General features: G+C 33.5%; 1 protein-coding gene across 1 annotated transcript in view; it reads right to left on the bottom strand.

Annotated features, from left to right (window-relative positions):
* The window catches only part of LOC106874390 (uncharacterized), a 390,389-nt gene that overhangs the window by 192,730 nt on the left and 178,642 nt on the right, over positions 1 to 19,017 (bottom strand). Inside the window, exons 75-85 of the mRNA XM_089352838.1 lie at positions 17,841 to 17,981; positions 16,445 to 16,633; positions 15,076 to 15,207; positions 12,757 to 12,945; positions 9,852 to 9,989; positions 9,148 to 9,336; positions 7,538 to 7,669; positions 6,816 to 7,001; positions 5,925 to 6,056; positions 3,435 to 3,614; positions 514 to 645 (exon numbers count right to left, since the gene is read on the bottom strand). Of these exons, the coding sequence (XP_089208964.1) occupies positions 514 to 645; positions 3,435 to 3,614; positions 5,925 to 6,056; positions 6,816 to 7,001; positions 7,538 to 7,669; positions 9,148 to 9,336; positions 9,852 to 9,989; positions 12,757 to 12,945; positions 15,076 to 15,207; positions 16,445 to 16,633; positions 17,841 to 17,981 (1,740 nt within the window). The remainder of the gene's footprint in view (positions 1 to 513; positions 646 to 3,434; positions 3,615 to 5,924; positions 6,057 to 6,815; positions 7,002 to 7,537; positions 7,670 to 9,147; positions 9,337 to 9,851; positions 9,990 to 12,756; positions 12,946 to 15,075; positions 15,208 to 16,444; positions 16,634 to 17,840; positions 17,982 to 19,017) is intronic.

Raw genomic sequence — 19,017 nt, 5'->3', positions numbered from 1 at the left:
AGCTCAAAGTGGTTTACCAATCGTCTTATCTTTACCTACAGATATCCTCTCTTCTTACTGTCACTTCTAACTCTACTATAATAGCCTCTACTTCCCAGAGCTGGCTGATTTTATGCCATTTCACACTAACCCACCTAAGTCTCTCATCTGTCCTCCCATCCCCCACATTGTGTCCTTCCACTATTAGGCTCCATACTAAAAATGTGGTTCACAGTTCTTCCTCTTCAGAATTCCAGCCATCTAGATTCCTCCTTGCCCATGTTCTGCTTGCAGCTAGCAACTTTCAGTTATTCAGAAGACTGATTTTCAGGATCTCTAAAGACCCTGGGCAGAGAGACCTTTAAACCAGACTAAAACAGTTTAAAAAAAAAAAAAAAAGGATGAAAACCTGTGGTGGCTAAAAATATTTTAATAGAAATATAATGAACAGAATCTTCATTTGATTTTAGATGTTGATATGGAATAAGATAAGATAACACAGATAAAAATGAGTAATGTATACATTGTACTTACTCTGTAGACTTCTTTTGATTCCTGTGAGACACTTTTTAGCACATAGACAGAATTAGTATTTGAATTGATACCAAAGAATGATGCACTGTCATCCTGACCAACCACATCCAGCTTTATGGCACTACCATTTAACTACCAAATAAAAGAAAAAGAGTATATATATATATATATACATGCACACACACACACGTTTGTGTACATATACATATATATATATGTTCCTACACACATACACACATAAACACATATAATATAGAAATGTGCTAGCAAGTATGACATATAGCCAAAGGTTTATAGACTCTGTAGAAAGTTACCCACTCCACTCCTACGCTCGGTTTCATAAGTAAAGGTTATCATATCTCTGGACAGGTTAATGTGTGGAATTCAAGCTGTGTTATGGGAATAATCAACACAGAAATCATAACTGGTACTTTAAGCTTTATAAACATACACTTGTTTCAGTAAACTGATTGCCATTATTATGCAATGCAATTCGCTAGATTGCATAATGCAGTCAAATCACCTCCTTGGCATTCTCAGCAAAAATGTCAAGCTTTGTGGTATGTATGCCATAACATATTCCAACTATTCAAATTATGTTCAGTATCATTGGTATGGCAGAATAGGTGAAAATGTGTGAGGCAGGATGATGTTCAGAGACAATAGATCAACAGCTGATGAGAGGAGGTTAGTGCTGGTCATACCGTCCCTTCAGCAACAACAACAACAATGACAAAAACAATAGCATCTAAAGCACAAACAGTCTGTGGTTAATCTCATAAAGTGAGCTGAAACAATAAGTTAGTTGTTATGATAGTTTTATAGCATCAGTTTAAATAACTTCAGCTTAGGCAAACATTTGCCTTCAATGTTAAGTTTATATACACTTCCATAGTTCCAGAATGGCAGCAAGTCCTTCAGTATATGCCTTTCATGCACCCCATACATATACATCATCTACCCATGCAAGAGTACACACATGCATGGCAATACAGTCTCACATCTACACAGACACACACTCATACACAAGTACACAGGCCTTGTGTGTCATGTCATATGTTGTTTCCAGAAACCATATATATATATATATATATATATATATATAGTGAAGTATATTTGCCATTTAAATGTGGCTGACCCCTAAGGGTGGATGTTACTGTTGCTTTTAGCCCCAGGAGAACAACATCCACCCTTAGGGGTCAGTCACATTTAAATGGCAAATATACTTCACTTTATCGTGCAGTTACTGTTAACACCTCGTTCAGAGATTTAACATTGCTTATATATATATATATATATATATATATATATATATATATATATAAAATCATCTTCATCATCGTCATCATCATCATCTCTTAGCATCCCTTGTCCATTCTAGCATGGATTGAACAGTTTGACCAAGGCTGGTAAGCTAACGAGCTTTACCAATCTCCAGTCTGATTTAGCAGGGTTTCTATGGCTGGATGCCCTTCCTAATGCCAACCACTCCGAGAATGTAATGGGTGCTTTTGCATGCCACCAGCACAGGTGCCAGTTGCATGACACCAGTATCCACCATGACAACGGTTTCACTTGCCTTGATGGGTCTTCTTTTCATGCATGGCATTTTTCCAAAGGTCTCAGTTATTTGTCATTGCTTCCATTAGGCCCAACGTTTGAAAGGTGCTTTTACATGTCACTGGCACTGCATGCTGATATATGTATATATTCATATATATGATAATGATGATGATGATATATATATATATATATATATATATATATATATAGAGTTATTAATATTTCTAAGTCTCTCTAAAGGAGACTACGGCAGCGGTACTGGAAATTAATAGTTATCGCCAAGCCAACATGGCAGTCCCAAAATTAGGACGAAAGCTGCCGTGAATTAGCTCCAAGAAGCCATCGCCTCTAGCTAGCTATGTGACACACGAAACCTGTGTCCTTTATAACCTGCATTGACAAGGGGCAACACCCTGAAACTAGTCTAGTCTGCAGATGCCAAACCAGCAGGGGGACACTGCTGACCTCCCCTGTTCGAAGGTTATAAAGGACACAGGTTTCGTGTGTCACATAGCTAGCTAGAGGCGATGGCTTCTTGGAGCTAATTCACGGCAGCTTTCGTCCTAATTTTGGGACTGCCATGTTGGCTTGGCGATAACTATATATATATATATATATATATATATATATATATCAACATCATCATCATCATCATCATCATCATTATTCACCATGTTTTCCATGCTGGCATGGGTTAGATGGTTTGACTGGAACTGGTAAACCAGAGAGCTGCACCAGGTTCCAGTCTGATTTGGCATAGTTTCTATGGTTGAATGCCCTTCTTAATGCCAACTCTGTAATGAGTATAATGGGCGCTTTTTACATGCCACCAGCATGGGTGTTTTTATGTGCTACTTACATGAGTGCTTTTATGTGCCACTGGCATGGAGGCCACTTAGGTCTCACAAACGTTGGCCCCAACAACGATTTCTATATATGGTGTTTTATTGAAGCTGAAAAGCTACACAAACTGAAGTTTGTGAAGATTTGTAGCGTCAGTATTTTACAGTTATGTGCTTGCATGCATAAATATATGTTCCTGTGTGTTTTTTTTTTTGTGTGTGTATGCATATATATAACCTGAAATCGCCAGATTTCCATTTAAGTGCATACACATTGCAGTAGAAACTCCCTTCAAATTGCAGCATGATGCATTTTTTTTTTCCTTTTATCTTAGAAGGATAAGTGTAACAGTACAGAACACATTGATGAAATAGATAAGCCCAAGTTACCTACTTGAGCAGTAGAACAATTTTTGACTTACATTAGTTTCAGATTGTCGCTAGTAACTACAATAACAACAGATATACTCCATAAAAAAAAAAGAAGAGAAAATGATGATAAAAGGAATAACTTACAGGATTCCTAATTGCCAGTGGAAATACATTACTTCCAACAAGTTGATTTGGTTTCAGATTGATTGTAGCTGGAAGATTGTCAAATGTTGGGCACAAATTGTGCAGTACATTGATGTTAATTCGAGCTGGGATATTTGTAACTCTTCTAGGATTACCCATATCATGAGCAAAAATTACCAACTGAAAAAAATACATGACAATATAAATACATGACAATACATGAAATACATCACTAAATAAAAAGAATTCAGTAATAATAAAAATAATGGTTTCAGATTTTACCACAAGGGCAGCCATTTGGGGAGGGGATAAGTCGATTGCATCGGCCCCCAGTGTTTCACTGGTACTTGATTTATTGACCCAGAGAGGACGAAAGGTAAAGTTAACTTCAGTGGAATTTGAACTCAGAATGTAGCCAAGGGCAAAATACCGCTAAGCATTTCATTCAGCATGCTAACGATTCTGCCAGTTTTCTACCTTAGTAATGATAATAAGAATCCTTTCTATTAAAGGCCCAAGGCTTTGAAATTTTGCAGGAGGGGACTAGTCAATTACATTGACCTATGTTTCACTGGTGCTTAATTTATCAACCCCAGAAAAATGAAAGGCAAAGTCAACCTCAGTAGAATTTGAACTCAGAACATAAAGACGGACGAAATACCACTAAGTGTTTTGCCTAGCATGCCAACAATTTTGCCAGCTCGCTGCCTTAATAATAATAATAATAATAATAATAATAATAATAATAATAATAATAATAATAATAATAATAATAATAATAATAATGCACATTATTACAAAGTATGAACATGATTGGAAGTGTTATCATGTTTATACTTTGTCTTGGTGTAAAAGATGACCTACAGCAAATGTTCTGCTCAATACCACAAATTGCTTGTCAGTTTCTTGACTTTAACCATTTGAGCATGTCCCTTAGTGGCGGATAACATGTGCATCACTATTTCTTTGAAGTTTGAATAATTCACTTCTGGAAACATGAGTGTTTCATTCATCATCCTTAAACAAACCTTATTCAGGGACCTTTTGAGCAGGATGGGCTACTCGAACTGAAGACAATTCTAATTGGGCCCTACCTGCAAGGTCATCCACCATTTATCTTGATATGAGATCACTGTGTCATGCATATATGGTTGTGGATGCATGTACCTGGTCTACCCTTATCAGATGGGTAGTCATGATGTGTATACTGGGCTTCATATATTTGTACCCCAGCATCACTTTGATGGCATGCATTGCTCTATCATTTAATAATAATAATAATAATAATAATAATAATAATAATAATAATAATAATAATCCTTTCTGCTAGAGGCACACTGCCTCGAATCTGTGGGAGGGAACTAGTCGATTACATTGACTCCAGTGTTTCACTGGTACTTAATTTATCGACCCCAAAAGGATGAAAGGGAAAGTCAACTTCAACGGAATTTGAACTCAAAACAGACGAAATGCCACTCAGCATTTTGCCTGGCATGCTAACAGTTCTGCTAGCTCACGGCCTTAATAATAATAATAATAATAATAATAATCCTTTCTACTATATGCATTATCTCACAGTTTTGAAATTTTGATAATGTTATGTTTTGAATGATATTGTAGGTTAGGTGTGAGAAACAAGATCTGGCCAGTTTTAACATAAAACAAGCAGACTGCTTTGGCTGGATATAGCTGGTTTAAATGCTGAAGAGTTAAGGCAACGACAACAATGATGATGGTTGTAGTATTGAAGGTACTGGTTATGACTATCATCATTTGTTACTGTTACAACTTACACCATTAATCAAATTACTATTAATGTGTCAAAGCTCAGTACTTGGTCTGCTTTTCATTTCTGTTTCCAATGGTGTTTTGTCAATGCCTATGAACAGGAATTGTGCTTGTATGCAATTAGTTCAAATATTTTACACCAATAAGATCAGTAGGTGAATGTGACGTTACCACAGCCAGTTTGAACAATGACTTTGACAAGAAAATGGTACAAAAATACCTAGTAAAATGTACATAAGCTGCAGCTAATCAAAACTGAAAGATATTCAGTTATTACTGCTTGGAAGTTATATGCAAACTAGTGTATTTATTCCTACATATGTTCAGTATCAGTAGTCTAGATAGGAACTGTCTGTATTTAGATATCAGCATATAAAAAAACTTGCTCAAGATGAGATTAGATGAAAGCCAAAATATCTCTTGATTCCTCCCAAAATAAATACATTGACAATAGATCTGTTCGTTGAACCTATCTTTGAGATCAAATTCCAGTGAGGCAATTATCCCCTAATGTGTACTCACACACACACACACACACACACACACACACACACACACACACACACACACACACACACACACACACACACATTTGAATACAGGGTCATTGATAAAATACTGCTAGACATTTTGTCTGATACTCTAACAATTCTGTTACTCTACAACCATATGTACAAGCATACAAGAATAAAATAAACTTACTTGATAAGGACTGGAGTTAGCATCAAACAGAAGTTGTCTTGGAGAAATCTTGCCTGTACTTTCTTCTATTGTGAAATATCTCAGAGCATCTGCTGTTCCATTGCTATAATAGTTGACAATGTTTTCAGGGCTCTAAAATAAAGATAAGAAATCAGTATTAATGAAATTATCAGGAAATTCAACCAAGAAGTTCTTTCTACTTCATAGAAACCCAAATCTAAAAATATATCAAGTATTTCTTTGATCATATATGTTAATTTTTATCTAATGTCAAAAAAACAACTTGAGAATATAGTTGCAATTCACTGGAAGATTACCTAAGTCCATTAAAAAAAAATCTGACCAGTCAAGACTTCACATGCAATTGGCTCCAGCAACAATTTCATCTTGGACATGCTTCTCTCTGAATCAGACCACAACTATATAGTCCAAACACTTTAGCAACAGACAACAGACAGCAAATGGGAGATGTCAGATTGGACTCAGAAGACAGCAGAAGACTAGAGTGCTGTGACAACACAAAAACAATGGACAGATGGCGATGATAACACACAATGACCAGCTAACATTTTGACAGCTGCTACTTTTACACCAGTCCAAAAACAATAATCTGTAAACTATCTCAATGTTTTTTTGTTTTTTTTTGTTTATGAATAAATGTTTTTTTTTATCAAAACTAACAGATTTCAATGTTCTTTATTGTAACAAGTGGTAACCTGATGCCCCCTGTGCATCACATGCAACAAAGCTATAATAACACATCAGTTCTTAAAAATCCAAAATGGTTCAGATATTTACATTTGTAATATTTTTAACCAGCTCCTATTATTAGAATACATTCATAACTTGAATGAAATATGAAATGTAATATCAAAAAAAAAAAAATCTTACTGTGATATCATTGTCAGTTGCTGTTATTTGGTAGAAGGAGTTACCAGGCATTTGTATGTCATTTATAGTAATATTTTGATCATATGATCTAAACTGTGGTGTATTGAAATTTCGAATGATAGTGATTCCTATTGTACTTGTACTGCTCAGTGCAGGAGCTCCACCATCTTTTACAAGCACTCTCACCTAGAACAAAGTGGATTTAAAACTGAATAAATGAAGATTAGGGAAGAAATATTGGGTAATAAACAACTAATGATTTTTGATTAATTTCAAGACATAGTTCTGGAGATGAAAGAAAGCAATATCTGAGACATACTAATAATGAGAATATCATGACAACCAAAACAGTATGTGTCAGAACATCATAGTAAAGTAAGCTTTAACAGAATTTTATACCATAAATTGCTTAAGCGATATATTTAAATACAAATACATTGTGCACATATTTAAATGAGAGCATATCATCTAAATAAACCAGTAATGGGCTTAAATGATATTTTATTGTGATTAGAGACTGCAAAAACGTAAAACAAATAAAAATGTTTTAGAGATATATTAGTAGCTTAATCAGAATATATACCAATGCTGATATTTGAAGGAAAAAAATGGAAACAAGGACTAGTTTCCAAAACCTTGAAATTAAGTACTGTTAATATTTCCTTTTAAAATTTGAGGCAACTCCAACTTTTAATCAATGAATAAATAATAATGTAAGTTACCGTGTAGAAATTTTCCCTTTCTTGACTAAGAGAGTTTTTCACAGTAATCTGACCAGTAGCAGAATCAATGGCAAACATATTTATTGCAAAAGCATCACCAATAATGCTATATGTTAACGTGTTGAATGGTGACTGTAAGATATAGAGACAAAATGAAGAAAAATCAGTAAATATTATTCAATGTTCAAATTAATACATAACAAACAATGAAATTAAAAATAATCTTTTATCAATATACCAAAGAAATTTGAAATCTTGAGTGATATCTTAATAAGTTGAAAGTAACAGTCAATACAGAATTTTAAAAATATATGATTTATATAATCTTAGTAATTAAAATTGATCAATTGGGAAAGCAATGCTTTCACCACCACAAATGGAAGAAATGAGAAAAGGAAGGTGTGGGTATTTTTGAAGAAACACATTTTGCTGAATTTAAGCAGGCTGCTCAAAAATGCACTGCTAGTGTAGTGAGTGAGGAAAGATTCATTTGTGGTATCTGCAGATGTGTCTGTCTATCAGGTGTTTGATTCATTAGTCACTAGTGGAGCCACAAGGGTAAAGTATGATTTTGTCTGAGTACACAGTGCACGTGTATGTGTGTGTGTGTGTGTGTGTGAAGGGGAGTATACATATATATATTGATAGAAATGGCAAGACAACAAAAGAATGAAAGAGAATGAAAGAGACCTTGAAAAAAGTTTAAAACATTGAAGTTCTGTAAATGTTTTATAATTTTTTTACAATGCATTTCTCTATTATTATCTATATTACTTTCTGTATTTAGATATTCTCAATAAATCTTTAAAATTATCTTATGCAATATTTAAATACCTTTTAACAATTTTTATTGCAAGGAAAATGAGCATTACAGTAGATGTCAATATGTGCCTTATGAATACATTTAAACACTGTACAAACCGGGCTGAAGGCACTTTGGTTCCAATTGCTCCAGTCCACTCAGCTAGCAAAAGTGAGTTGTACTTGCAATTTAATGGGCCAGCTTTGCCAGACTGTGTCATGCTGAATCTCCTTGAGAACTATATTAAGGGTACACATGTCTGTGAGGTCCTCAGCCACTTGTATGTTAATTTTACAAGCAAGCTGTTTCATTGATCGACTCATCTGGGACACTTGTCATTGCAATTAATAGAAAGCCATGCAATTATAACCTAACTGAAGTAGGAGAAATATTGTTTTTCTTGAAATTTGACTTCAGAATGCTATTAAATTTGTACTCTTTGTCCGAAATTAATTCTACTACAAAATTTAACAGCACATATAAATTATCATAAACCATATTAAGTAAGTTATGAAGTATATTACACTTTGAAAACAAGAAGTATAAAACTTGAAGATTTTGTAAAACCAGTAATAATTATAACATACAAAGTTAAATGTTGTAGACACTAGTTTTAAATTTTAGTGGTTTGATTTGGAGTGAATATCCAGAAACGTTCTGTTCAACAACTAATTGTGCAATTTGGCTAAAACAGAGTAATTATACATCTGTAGGCAAAGATAAAAGATATCACTCCAATAAGTCACAACAGATAATAATATCTATTTCAGAGATAGAAGCAATCTAAAAACAATGATTTATTACTTACCTGAGTATCTCTATCTGCAGCAATAACTCTAAATACATTACTAAATACTGGTTTAGTTACAGCAAGCTCCGTGCTGCTTGGCAAATTGGTAAAGACTGGTTTATGGTTATTCTTTCGAACCAAAACATTTACAGTGAGTACATTGCTGGTCCACTGAGGAACTCCATTATCCTTTGCTGTGACTTGCACCTGAAAACAATAGATTGATAACAGTAGATCAGTGTACAATGACATCATTTTGAAATTAACAATGTTAATTAATATAAAAGTTCTCTGAAATTTGATTGATTTTTTCCAATGTAGATTTTCTACTTAATTTACTACTCACTGCAGAGATATAACATATAATCCTTTCTACTATAGGCACACGGCCTAGATTTTGTGGGGAGAGGAACAGTCGATCACATCGACCCTAGTAATCAACTGGTACTCAATTTATCAACCCTGAAAGGATGAAAGGCAAAGTCAACCTCAGCAGAATTTGAACTCAGAACGTAGTGACTGACGAAATACCGCTAAGCATTTTGCCCAGCATGCTAATGATTCTGCCAGCTCACTGCCTTAGAGATATAACATATAATAAATCTGGAATGATTTTTCTTCATAACAAAATGAGAAACTAAATAAAATATCTAAAAAGATTACTTTTTGATGTCTAAACCCACAAAATGTCACTTTGGGGGTAAAACAAAAGGATTACGCACCTTGAAGCTTGTTTGGTTGCATGGGCTATACATTAGGGATTTACGTGTCATTATGCTTCCTTTGCTTCGTTCTATGAAGAAACATTCTTCTTCTAAAGAACCACCTACTAAAGAATAGGTCAACACATTGTCAGGACCCTGTAAAGAAGAAGAAGAAGAAGTAAGTATATGTAAAATCAACAAATAAAAATACATTCATACATGCTTGGAAAAACATGTCTGTTTCTCTCTCCATCCGCCTCTCTCTCACTCTCTATTCAAACACACACACACACACACACACACACACACACACACACACGCACACGCACACGCACACACACACACGTGCACACAATACTTATTTAAGAACTTCTCTGCTTTTGTCACTGCTTTTGCCAAGTCTTGAAAAGTTTTTTTTTTTTCTGATACAAGAGAAGATTTAGCTCTCAAAATGCACAATGCCACTAAATAGGCATCTAAATGCATCTTGTCTGATGCACAAGTATTCTGCATAAATGTATATGTATTCATATTGGGTTGGTGCATAATTATTGTGGCTTTTTTCAACAAATTTTATTCAACAAAAACAATAACAACATGTAACAAAAACATCTTTAAATGATTATTCCGGAGCATATTCACCATCTACTTCGATTACTGTTTTCCATTTGCTTGGCAGACGACCAGACCGTCATTTAAAGATGTTTTTGTTAAATATTGTTATTGTTTTTGTTAAATATTGTTATTGTTTTTGTTGAATAAAATTTGTTGAAAAAAACCCACAATAATTATGCACTCACCCAGTATATGTTTATATATATATAGGTACAATATAGGTAAACTGTAAGAAGCTCCCTTCGTAACAGTAAGGTCTTTGATTTGATTCTGTTGCCTGACATCTTTAGCAAATATCATTTTTTATAGCCTTGAGTCAGCCCATAATTTGTGAGTGAAAATGAGTAAATGCAAATTGTATTGAAGCTCATCAGATGGATTCAACATTATCCATCATCTTCATTGTTTATGTCTGTTGTCCATATTGGCATGGTTTGGACAGATTATCATAGCTAATGCTCACCTAGACAGGTTGAGTGACTGCATCTCATTTGTGATTCATTTTTAGATTCTAGGCTGGATGTCCAACAAGAATATTATGTTAAAGACACTCATGATAGTGGAATTACATGCTTATTCAATGGCTAAGAAATTCAATTGATTGACTACCCGAATCATCATTGAAACAAATGATGAGTACTGGAATTTGTTTGAAGCATTGCAGGATGTGTAAATTAGATGAATGTTTGAAAAACCTTTTAGTAATGTGAGTGAACGATTATACAAAACATGTAAAGTAATGTGAAGAATATAATCAATTTGAAGGGCTTTAGTCAAACAAATCAACCCCAGGACTTATTTTTTAAAACTTGGTACTTATTCTATCAGTCTCTTTTGCCAAACTGCTGAGCACTGTGAGCATCAACAGAAAGCTAGATTTTCTCCACCAAGGATGCTTGAGAATTATTTTCCAAACATACTGCCAAGGCCTCATAACCAATGAAGACATTCTAAAGAGAGCCAATGCAAAACTACTTAGCTAAATCATCACAAGACAAAGAGTGAAACTAGCTGCTCACATACTTGGGCTGCCATAATAGCATCATTCTGAAACAGCTTTCAAGTAGACACCACAACGAAATAAAGAAAGACAAAAATGTATATGATGCAGAACATTCATAACCAACATAAGAGCTGGGTCTAAAGAAAACTACAGTCAACAGAAACTAGTGGAATCAACTTACTGCCCAATGTACTCAAGCCCAGAAGAGGAACTGATATTGATACTGATGTATGTATGTATGTATGTATGCAGGTATGTATGTATGTGTGTATGTATGCATGTATGTGAAGGCGCATGGCTCAGTGGTTAGAGCGTTGAGCTTACGATCGTGAGGTTGTGAGTTCAAATCCTGGACCGGGCTGTGTGTTGTGTTCTTGAGCAAGATACTTTATTTCACGTTGCTCCAGTTCACTCAGCTGTAGAAATGAGTTGCAACATCACAAGTGCCAAGCTGTATTGGCCTTTGCCTTTCCCTTGGATAACACTGTTGGCATGGAGAGGGGAGGCCGGTATGCATGGGTGACTGCTGGTCTTCCATAAACAACCTTGCCCGGACTTGTGCCTGGGAAGGTAACTTTCTAGGTGCAATCCCATGGTCAGTCATGACCGAATGGGGGGTCTCAGCAATGTATGTATGTATATATGTATGTATGTATGGATAAAGTGAGTTATATATGTATGTATAAATGTGTGTGTTCATGTGCGTGTTTGTATCTCTTTGTTTTGACATTGTGATAGCTGTAAATGAGCATCATCATTCATATAAGTGGTTAAATGATGTTATTCATTTCCAATCTTCTGCGAAAACATGTCCAGCCATGGGGAAATATTATTTTGCTCTGAAACAAGAGAGGGTAGGCTACAGAAAGAGCATCGTACTGTGGAAAATCTGCATGTTTGACCTGTTGCAAACATGGAAAAGTGAACGCTAATGCAACAACAATGGTGGTGACGGCAGCAGTAGCGATGATGTCAACAATGATTTAAATATGGCGGTGGACCTCTATCATTTGACAATAAGGATTCATTTGTTTGATCAACTGGATTACCTGCTTCTCAATTCATGTGTAAGTGAGTGAAAATTCCACTAGCATGTACATCCTTAATGTAATTCTGAGACAGAATTAGTGTTGTACAACCTGTAGCAAGGTTGTACCTCTTGAATTACAAGTATGGTCCACTTGATGGGCTTCTGTACTGCTGCTAATCAAACTTGTATGTGCACTTGTGTGCACAACCATGGGCTCGTGTGCATGTACTATCATATATGTGAAATGTTATGGTATCAAACTGAGAATTACTTACAGAAATATCAGCATCAGTAGCATTTACTTGTACAATAACTACACCAAGAGGTTGCGTTTCTGCAACGGTTATGGTTATGGTGTCAGGAGTAAATATTGGTGCTTTCTCATTAGAACTAGACTTAGTGATCTCTACAACTGTTTCGTTTGATCGAGGTGGAATACCACCATCACTAGCTCGGACACGGATCTGAAAAGAGAATATAGAAAGTTAATTTTTTAAAAATGTGAGTTCAAGTAGAAGAGTATTAAAACAAATGGAAAATTATATGAAATTATCATTATTTATTATCTCTAGGTGTTGCTGTCTCCCAGTATACTTTTTGAGCATTTGGAACATTTTCTTGAATTAACTGTTCACAGTTATTTACTTCTTTATCTTGTACATTTGTGTATTTTGTTTTTGTGCCATTTTTGTAGTGCTTTTTTATGTAACATAATTATATATGGTAGCCATTTTAGGTTTAGAAATGTAATATGTGCAAACAAGATTTTAAGAGTTTATGAAACAAGCCTCCTTTTTCTGCTGATTACTACCACTATCCTGGACAGCCTCTCTTTAGGCAATCATAGTTCTCTTTACAAGTACTCGAAACAAAAATTTCATTTGATAATACTTGAAATAAAATGTTTCAAAGGATGAATCAAAAAGATATCTTTGCTTTACAAGAGTCAATAATAATGGTGGATCTAGTTAAATAAGATTCTGAAATTTTCACCACGTTATTTTTTTAAAAAATGTAGTTCTGATGTAATTTTGTATGCTGATGACAAAAATCACATTCAAATTTTTCTAGAAATTAATAATGAAGAAATTAGAAGTATTCAAAGTAATGTGGTTTTAGCCAACTGAATGTGTTTTTTTTGTAAACAGTGTGTCTGATGTCTTGGAAATCAGCAAAGACAAAGATAAAACAATGATAAAAACTGTATATGTTCCTCCGAACTACTAGAAATAGCAACCAAATCTTCTTTAAACTACACCATAATGTAAATACAAAAAGGATAACACATATGATGTTGTTAGGCTATTGGTTTTTTTCATTTATAGAGTACCAAGGCATCATAATATGGCCCTAAATTCACAGTGGCACTAAATATCTAACTATATGTAATCATAAACAACTTGTATATATTAATTCCTTCTACTAGAAGCACAAGGCCTCAAATTTGGGGAAGGGATTAAGCTGATTACATTGACTCCAGTGTGTCACTGGTACTTACTTAATCAACCCCAAAAGAATGAAAGGTAAAGTCAACCCCAGTGGAATTTGAACTCAGAACATAACAGCAGATGAAATAGCACTAAGCATTTCATGTGGTGTACTAACGATTCTGCCAGCTTGTCACCTTAATTGTATATATTAATGACAAACACATGCCTAGCATTATGGTAATGATTACACATAATAAACATATTCACTGTCACAGTGAATCTAGCACCATATTATGATGCATTGATGCTTTAGTTATGAATGTTAAAAAAGCACCCCCAAACACATTATAAAATGTGTCAGCCCTTCTGCTTCTTTCTGTTTTATTTTTATTTAAATTTTGGTGTGGTTTAAGGAAGATTTTGGTTGCTATTTCTTTCAGTTCATGAGACCATGTAAAATTTTCTTCTTCCTTATCTTATCTCTGTCTTTGCTGATTTATATGATAGTAGACAATATGTTTGCAATTAATGCATTTGATTGATTGAAATTACATAACTTGAAATGTTTGTAATCTTTTCATCATTAATTTTTAGAAAACATTTATGTGATTTTTGTCATCAGCATACAAAACTATATCAGAGCTACATTTTTTGAAAATAATCTGGTGAAAATTTCAAAATCTTCAGGTGGTTGAAAGAAATTTAACATTAGCCATAGGGGCTTCTAATTTAGGCACAAGGTCAGCAGTTTAGAAGGGAAGGGATAAGTCAATACCATTGACCCCAGTACTTGACTGCTACTTTTATAAAATGCAAATGTTGTTAGAGCTTCATATCAAATTATGTGAACTTTTAAGTGACTGTTTGTATATTATGTAAGAAAGTAGATAAAATTTTTAAATATATGTTAATGGTTACAGGATGAAGAGAAATATTGTAATAGATAAACTGAGTTTTATGTCACCTTAGAAATATCAAAAGTGAGTGTAATACAGTGAGAAATAAAGATTTGGAAGGGTTATTTTTCTGGGATTGAAACATACGTTTTGGTTAAATTTGAATGAGAGCTACAAATGATATTATTTACTGCTATCTATTATTTTGCTGGAATTAATTTTTCTTGTGAAAAAAGCAAAAACACATACAATTTACTCAGGTACTTACCTTGAATGAAGTTTCAATACCAGAAGGAATTTTTTTCAGAGTTATTTGACCATCCTTAGGATCAATTTTGAAGTACATAGGTGCAGAATCATCACCAGTAATACTATAAGTGATCTCGTTTAAGGGAGTTTGCTAGCAGAGAAAATTTCAGCAATATTAAAATCAAATATAAAATAAATAAAAAAAGAAAACTTCTCTGTAAAGTAATATAACAAGGAATGCTTACACTCTTTTCTAACTAATTTTGAAGCTTCTTCAAAACTGAATTAATTTTTATTACCATGATCACAATGTTGCAGAGCAAATACTAAATGAGTACAAAGATGAATACTTTTCATTTAAAATATTTACCATAATAAACCAATAGCTTTATAAAAGTGAATTATAAAAAATCAGTCATTAAAAGAGACGTCATGTTCTTTCACAAATGATTAATGCTAGAAAGGACATAAGCTAAAAGAACTATACATCAAAGACTACTCTTTCTGAAAGATGTTAAGTCTACAATTCAATATAAGCAATATAATAACTGCTATTAAAATAAGTATAATAAAAAAAAAAATTTAAAGAACAAGAGAGTATAATCTATAATTGATACCTAATAGTAACTAAATAACTGATTCTGTTAAACTTATAAAAATAATACAATTAGGAAATATCTTTTTTAAAAGAGTTAGCATTTAGTTTTCTCAAGCAAATACAGAGTCATCATCCAAACTATCTCTAACATCTTCATTATGTAATGATTTACTTAAACTAGAATATTTCTTTAACTGTAATACTTGATATGTGTTCATTCAATAAAATTAAATGAACAGTTTGGTTAAAAATCTAACAAATCTCAAACTTATAAAACCTTTTTTGCAGTCATTCCACAATAGTAAATCTCAACATTATTTATGCTCTGCATCCTAGGAAATGATTGTACCACATACAAAAATAATATCATATCTTTTTTAAATAGAACTTCATACTGTATTGTAGAATAACTAGATTAATAAAGTTTTTGGTGTGCTTATGAGAAAAAAATTATCATTAATTAATAAATTACTTTTGTCCTGAAAACAATTTTATAAAGCATATACTTTCTTATAAGTTCTGAATTACAACACTTCTTAAATATAACTATATATTCTTTCCTTCTTTGTCACAATGCCTGGGAATGCAGATGCCTCAGTTTGAGAAAACTCGTGGTATATTTTTCTGTTATAAATAATATAATAACGAACTTATTCTATTCAGGGATCTTCAATAATAAAGCACATCAATCATATTACAGTCTTCATACTAACACCAAAAATTCTATAATATTATGAATAGAAATAAAACATTTCCCAAAATATGAATTCATAAGTCAAACAATAATTACCCTGTCGTTATCTTTAGCTGTTACTGTGTAAATCAATTGGTTCACCAATAAGACTTTTCCCAGTACACTTTTGTATGGTTCATTTACAAAGTATGGTGAATTCTCATTTCGAATTACATTAATTGTTATGTATGCCTTCTGAGGATTAACTCTTGGTGGGTCTCCTTTGTCAGCAACTGTAACTGCAGCCTAAACAACATACCAATTAATAACACATCATCATCATCATCATCATCATCATCATCATCATCATCATCATTTAATATCTATCACACACATACAAACACACATACACATGTAAAAAATATAACAATAAAGCACAGTAAATATTCTTTTAGAACAACGTTGCCAACTGTGTTCGAACTCATCTTGATAGAGTCAAGTGTCATGCTTGGCATCTGCTGTCAGCTGGTATACAAGTATATTTTGCCATTACCAGCCTTTATGAGCAAGGTTTACTGTTTAATGACATCTTTAGAATAGAAATGCCTTTAACCTTTCTTTAATTTACAACCTCATTTTGCTAGCTACCTTCGTGATTGACAGGCTTATAGTCCAACTCATTTTGCATTTATTAAATGTTGGTAATTCTGATGAGTTGGAAGTCGTACAGCATATTTTGTAAGCCTATGAACATTGCACATACTGCATACCTGACTGTAACCATCATTATATCACAGTACAGACACTCAACAAAATAATTGTAGCAATACTATATGACACATTTGCTTCCTTTTATTGTGTGTGTGTATGTGTGTGTGTGTATGTGTGTGTGTGTGTGTGTGTGTGTGTGCGTGTGTGAGTGTGTGTAGGTGCAGGTATGACTGTGTAGTCAAGAAGCTTGCTCTCAATGATGATGTCTTGAGTTCAGTTCCACAGTGGGGCATCTTGGGCAAGTGTCTTTTATTATAGCCCTGGGCTAACCAAAGCTTTGTGAGTTGATTTGGTAGGTGGAAAATGATAGCTCATTGTGTGTGTGTATGTATGTATATATATATATATATATATATATATATATATATATATATATATATATATATATACATATATACAATGAGCTTCTTTCATATAAATATACATATATATATAGATATATGTATGTATATGCATGTGTGTGTGTGTGTGAATTTGTGCATGCATTTTCTAGTCTTCACATCATGTGATTTTTATAGATTAGCATCACCATCATACAAGTGTCATTGTTCATTCCCAGTCTTCCATGTCAAGCATGTCTGTCCATGGGGAAATATTATCTTATTTGGAACGCTGTGGGAATTGGTAACAGGAAGGGCATTCAGCCATACAAAATCTGCCTCAGCAAATTCCTTCTCTGTATTTCTTACATGCGGTTAATAAATGACTAAATTTCAGAATGGAAAAATACAAAAAAACTTACCAAAAATTGGTTCTTGTTTTTGATAGTAATTAAGAAGCGTTTGACATAAAGTTCTCCTGATGCTGTAATACCAAAATAATCTGCAGCATCATTGTCAGTTTGATCTGATGACATGGAGAAATCCAGAGTATTGTAGGGAGCCTTAAAAGAGAAGAATATGAACATATAAACAATTCCTTAAAAACAAATCACTTGTCAATACTCTTTATTAGCCAACATTTTCTGCGGATTTTTTGGTTTCTTTAACATAATTAGTTTATTAAATGTTTAAATATTTGAATTCGTATTATTAATAAAGATAATAACTTTCCATTCTATCAAAGTTATCCTTAGAGTGTACATTTACAATATATTGAAAAGGAGTATTTAGGAAGCAGCATTGTGCAATATTACATTAAAGAGACTTGCACCCACAAGCCCAAGCGATTGGGAACACTCAGCTGAAGAGGGATACAGAGGATATTCCTGTATGCAAGGATGATCACGTATTTACTTAGCTTGATGTATCTTCTCAAGAATAGCAAACTGCCAGAAATCTTGGGGCTCTGTCATCTCTGTGAGGCTCAACATCTGAAGATCCTTTCTCACCACTTTGTCCTACATCTTCCTGGGTCTACCCCTTCCACATGTCCCCTTCACAATTAAAGCTCGGTACTTCTTGATGCAACTGTCTTCATTTATACGCACTACATGACCATACCAATGCAGTCTTCTCTCTTGCACATTATATTTGATACCCTGTATACCCAGTATCTCTCTCAAATTCCTTACACTTTGTTGTGTATGCACGCTGACATTACCCATCCAGTCCTCAGCAGTCACAGCCCACGTTTCCTTGCCATATAACATAGCTGTTCATACACAGGCATCAGACAATCTGCCTTTCACTCTGAAGGGGAAGCCTTTCATTCGTCTTTGCTAATAGAGGTAGTAGCTCCCTAAACTTTGCCTAGCCTATTTTTATTCTTATTCTAGAAGCTATATACATTTATATATGTATATATATATATATATATATATATATATATATATATATATATATATATATATATATATATATATATATATATATATATATATATATATATATATGTATATATATATATATATATATATATGTATATATATATATATATATATGTATATATATATATATATATATATATATATATATATA

This window comes from Octopus bimaculoides, chromosome 5 (genome assembly GCF_046866305.1).
Source record: "Octopus bimaculoides isolate indiv1 chromosome 5, ASM4686630v1, whole genome shotgun sequence".
Taxonomy (NCBI): Eukaryota; Metazoa; Mollusca; class Cephalopoda; order Octopoda; family Octopodidae; genus Octopus; species Octopus bimaculoides.
The sequence above is the reverse complement of the archived record's forward strand: the minus strand, read 5'-3'. Positions and strand labels throughout refer to the sequence as shown.